This window comes from Epinephelus moara, chromosome 9 (assembly GCF_006386435.1).
Source record: "Epinephelus moara isolate mb chromosome 9, YSFRI_EMoa_1.0, whole genome shotgun sequence".
In the NCBI taxonomy this organism is placed as follows: domain Eukaryota; kingdom Metazoa; phylum Chordata; class Actinopteri; order Perciformes; family Serranidae; genus Epinephelus; species Epinephelus moara.
In genome coordinates, this window is record NC_065514.1 from 31,354,777 (window position 1) to 31,360,040 (window position 5,264).

The 5,264-nt window shown below is 45.1% G+C and overlaps 1 protein-coding gene across 1 annotated transcript; it reads right to left on the reverse strand.

The window, feature by feature from the left end:
- Window positions 1-358: 358 nt before the first annotated feature.
- On the reverse strand, window positions 359-4,980 carry LOC126395910 (zinc finger protein 703-like). The gene is made up of 2 exons (XM_050053693.1): window positions 4,375-4,980; window positions 359-3,311 (listed from the first exon to the last, which is right to left on the reverse strand). The coding sequence occupies exons 1-2, from the start codon at window positions 4,603-4,605 to the stop codon at window positions 1,776-1,778; spliced, it is 1,767 nt and encodes a 588-aa protein (XP_049909650.1). The 5' UTR covers window positions 4,606-4,980; the 3' UTR covers window positions 359-1,775.
- Window positions 4,981-5,264: the final 284 nt, after the last annotated feature.

Genomic DNA, 5,264 nt, shown 5'->3' on the forward strand with positions numbered 1-5,264 from the left:
GCTAAAGAGAGAAGCTCTGTCAACAGGCAGAACTGATTGAGAAAATATTTGAGATATATTTATTGTTAGTACCATTTTTTGTTGTAAATCAAGAAATATCACCTTTAAGTTCCTCCGACTGAGTTTTGTGTGGGAGTTATTTCCAACAGGGCACCACCACGTCCTCTCTACACTGGTTTCGATGAGAAAAGGTCAAATTAAAGTGAAGACGTGCAACCGACAATAGAGATAATCATCAAAATCTGATTGTAAACTCATACGCTGTTTAAAACCTCACGTCTTGTGAGGAGAGATTCCTTCCTGATGTAAAACTGATCATATCAGACAATAGTACCATAGAAATGAAGACAACAGGATATACATCTTCAGTGTGATTTATTTAACAAAATATGACCTCCCCTTTAACTGGATTACCACCACACGGTGTTCCAATTTTACATAAAAAATATCACATCTCATTTTTTTAATTTGCTGTGAAAAAAAAATCAGGAAGCTGAGGAGTTCAGAGAGAGAGAGAGAGAGAGAGAGAGAGAGAGAGAGAGAGAGAGAGAGAGAGAGAGAGAGATGTGATTTTAACATTCATTCTCAAAGAAGTTTTAAGACATATCTGTCATCTGGGCTCCCAACACGTCTGCTCCAAGGATTGTAAAATGAGAATAGATTTATATGGTAAACATGAAAGCCAGATTCCCGGTAAAAAATAAATACAACTTCTCAGTAGGAATAAACAAAACATAAGGAACCAAAACAAACCATCACGAACCATGGGGCTGAATAAACAGTTAGAAGTGTATGCTGTGTCGAGCTTACATGCATCTCTTGCACGGAGAAAGCGACTGTGGCCAGACTTGCATCAGCCCATGGCTGCAGCTTATTGCCATCCCTGCCACACTACATTTTTCTGCACTAAATCATCATCATTTGCAGCGAGAACCCTGAACATCCAAGAGCCATTACACAGCGTCCAACTATCAATTTGCTGAGCCCACGGGGCGGCAAAAGTCACCCAAGGGCAGTCATTTCTGTTGCAAAAGTATCCGAGCAATGTGCAGACATGCAAGAGCCACATGTGTCCTCTGATGTTCAGGAGTGGGGCCTGACTGGAAACACCGAATCTCATATTTAATGTATAAAGAAAGTGTGAAGATGCACTCAAGTCAAAATCCAGGACTTGCACTCCCACATCCACTTGAATCCAGTCTTAAGTCAGAGGAAGCAGCAACTTGCCACAATTAAGTGAAGCTTAAAGTAATAGTCTGGCATTTTGGAAATATGCTTATTGGTGTTTTGGCTGCAAAGTCAACGAGGAGAATAAAACCACCCTTGTATGTTATTTGTTAAATATAAAGCTACAAGCAGGTTAGCTTAGCTTAGTACAAAGACTTGAAACAGCAGAAAACAGCTAGCCAGGCTCTGACCAGCAGCACCTCTGAAGCTCGCTAATTAACCCTATATCTATATTTATTTAATGCTTCAAAAACTGAAGTGTAAAATCATAATATCCCCATTTTACGAGGGGTTATGTGTTGGACTATTTCTTAACAAAAAGATCAAAAGTTGATTCATAAGCTTTAGAGGAGCCAGCAGGTGGATTTTGTTACCTTTGTAAAGAGCCTGTTTCCCTCTGTTTTCAGTGTTTGTGCTAAGCTAAGCTAACCAGACAAAAAATATGAGTGTGGTGTCAGTCTTCTCATCTAACTCTCCGCCAGAGAAATTAATAAGCATATTTCAAAAAATGTTGAACTATTCCTTTAATCATGTAAGTGGAGGGTGTATCACTGGAAGCCCAGAGCAGAAGCAGAGCCAAGTCTTTGACTGTAGAGAGCGTAATGAGGATAGTAGGGGCCTGTGGTGGGCAGAGAGTGCAGGGAGATGGAGGAGGGTCCAGGGGGCAGATGGACCTTACTGTAGGGGTGATAGCGAGCTAAACCCAGGCTGGGGGGCGCCCTGAGGGAGAGGGAGCTGGGCATGGAGCCTGGGCTGCTCTGGTGTGGGAGGTGAAGGTGGCAGGACGCAGGTCCAGAGGAGGAAACAGAGAGAAGCTTACTGTCCATCCCCACAGGCAGGGCGGTGTGCGTACGGAGGTGAGCCAGGAGCTCTTCGGACGTGGCGAAACGTTTGTCGCACGGCCCCCCGGCTGAGACCCAGTTACAGGCGTGAGGCAGGGGGTCGTTGGGGAGCATGAAGCCGTACGTGTAGAGGGGGTGTGAGAGGGAAGAGGACACGCTGGATGACATAGAGCTTTGGTGGAGGGAGTGGAGCGGGTGGGAGGGGTACACCAATGGGAAGTTTGATTTGAGGGTGGAGGTAGGGTCATGGATGCAGGAGTTGCAGTTGCTTCCACCGAGATGGGATACACCTGGGTAGCTTAGACAGTAGGGGTCCCTGCATAAACTCTGCATGAAGGAAGGAGGGGAGGCACCAGTGAGGGGGCTGGAGCTCGGGTGCTTTCCTGGAACTCCCATGCCTCCCATGCCGAGGCTCGATTTTGTCGGGTCCAGCCCGGGTACAAACTGGGACGGGTAGCCTGCATAAGCCCCCACTACAGATCCGTGGTAGCCCATATTAGAGGACGGAAGGGGGAAGAGTGGTTGGCTTGTCTTATATGGGGAAATGGGTGTAATGCGTCCAGGGCCAAGGTTCGGCTGGGCAGACTCTGCTTTACCTCCCTCGTGGTTGGAACCACCATCAGAGCTGCCGTTACTGCAGTTCGTACTGGCTCGAACGTGGCTGGAGTTTGCATCATGTGGACTGTCCGAGTTGGCCTTGTGTACATCGATGTCTTTTTTGGGATTATTGCTGCTCGTGCTGGTGGGACTTCCCTGCTCATGTGCAGTTTCTCCACTAGGAGTCTGGGAGTGTGACGTTGTCTGTCCACCAGGAGACTGGCTCTGTTTGTGAGGCTGCTGAGTGTGTCCTGGTGGGGTGCCACTGCTGGCTCTGGAGCTGGGCGAAGCAGCATGGGGCGGATAGGACTGCTGGCTGTTGGTTGAGCTTCCATTAGCGTGAACATTATTGCTGGGTACCCTGAACCCGACTTTATCACTGCTGCTGCCGTTGGAGCTGCTGCTGGTAACTCCGTCTCTGCGACAGTCTGCGCTGCCTTTGTTGTAGGGCTTGAAGCTGCACTTGTCCTCCAGGGAGGGGCGGTGCTCCCCGAGCTTCAGGCTGGAGCTGGATGACCGACTGCTGGACTCCTTGTCCCCCTGGCTGCAGGAGGAGCCCAGCTTGGAGGAGGACGGAGGGTCTGGTTTACCGATCTGCGAGCAGGTCTGTGCCAGCAGGGCCAGTGGACTCTTCTTGGCATCCAGCTACCACAAAATACAGATTCTGATTAGCTTTGCGTCTTTTTTTCTCCACTGTATTTTTGCACAGACACATTTTGGCTTTAATACAAAAAATGCGAAACAATACAAACCAAATGATAGTTAGTCCTTTGTGGTTATCAATAGGCCTTTTTATTGCTGATATTTACATCATTTGTACTGATCTTGCAGCTAACAATTACTTTAATTAGTAATTAATCTGACAATTATTTTCTAAAGTAGTATTTTGTCTATAAAATGACAGAAAATAGTGAAAAATTCCCAATATGACTTCCCAGAAATCAAGGGGATGTCTTCAAATTGTTGCTTTTAGAGCTCAAACAATTAGTCCATTTACAGAAAAATGACTGACAACTATTTTAATAATCGATCAATCCTTGTAGTCATTTTTCAAACCAAAACAATCCAAAACTGACAAATATTCTCTGGTTCAGGCTTCTGAAATAAAAGGATTTGCTGCTTTTCTTTGTCATATATCATAAACATCATAAACACTCTGTATCTGAGGGCTTTTGGACTTTTGGTTGAACAAAAGAAGACATCACATTGAGCTTTGTGCCGTTGTTTAGGGTATTTTTTTTATATTTCACACCCTAATCAATTTATGGATAATGAAAACAAATGTTAGCTGCAGCCCTACTTGTTTATTTTGTTGGAAAAGAACCAGTTAATTATCATAGTGACAAAAACAGCAGCAAAATCCTCACATTAAAGCAGAGAAAACCAGTGAAACAATAAACTAATTATCAAAAAAGTTGCTTACAAATTTTCTGATGGACTATCCATTGGTCTGTTAATTAAAACATATAGCTACTTTAAGTCGCCATTACTTGAATGGGTTCATATGATCATTATGTAATCTGAAACACAATAACACGCAGAGGCAGAGAATATATTTCTCTTCTACTGAGGAATTTCAATTAGGATTTGTCTTTGTTATGCCATTGCAATACATTGTCAGCACGCTGCTGTGCAATCAGAAAACACTGCAGTGCAAACACAGTCCCTTTCTAAATGATAAATGTGTTTTTGAATGGACAATAAATACCTCAATGCTGACTGGTGCGGGCGTCAGAGGCTGTAAATACTCCGGGTGTAGCAAGTGTCCAGTGTGCGCGGTCAACATCTTGATAACTCGGATGGGAAGCCGCTTTGCCTGCCGAAGAGGGTCCAGAGGGGTCAACAAAGAGACCACAGCACCGGGACGGGACTTTGCACTTTCGCTGGTCTCACTGAGCTCGATCCGCTTACTTACTGATCCTGAAGGCAGATATTTCATTGGAGAGAGGGCGCTGCGCTTTCTGTGCGTTAGGCTACTTTTAGTCCCAAACAATGTGACGATACAGGTGATGTTTAAATGTAATCCATGCAGACACGTCCCAAAGCAAACAAACAGAAAAACAAAACACAGCTGTACGTCCTTAAATGTCCCGAAGGACGGAGAAAGCTCTCAGATCGTCTGAAGCATCTTCCGACACGGCTCCTACTCCAGTTTCAAACCAAAAAAATTAAAGTCCACTGTGTGAATTGTTGTGCGTAAAATGGACGGATTGTCCTTTCTGTAAACGTGTAAAAGACCAGAGTTTACTTTATATAGTCCAAGTGTCTGAGAGGAAACGTCCCACTGCGTGTTCTCGGTCCGGACTTCAGCAGCTCACTGATCACAACAGGCAGGACTTCAAAGTGTCCGCTGGGTGGCCGCATCACTGATGAGGTGGGCGGGGAGGGACGCGCGTGAAGGCGGAGCTACGGCATCCTCCATGTGACAGACCCCTCCTCCATCCTTTGACACAGAGGTGGAGGAAGCAGCTACTCAGAGCTTTTACTTGAAGTAAAAGTAGAAATACTAGAGTATAAAAATACTCTGACTGTTACCAGTCAAAGCCATGCATTCAAACTATTCAAATATTCTTAAAGTACAAAGAGTAAAAGTACTGA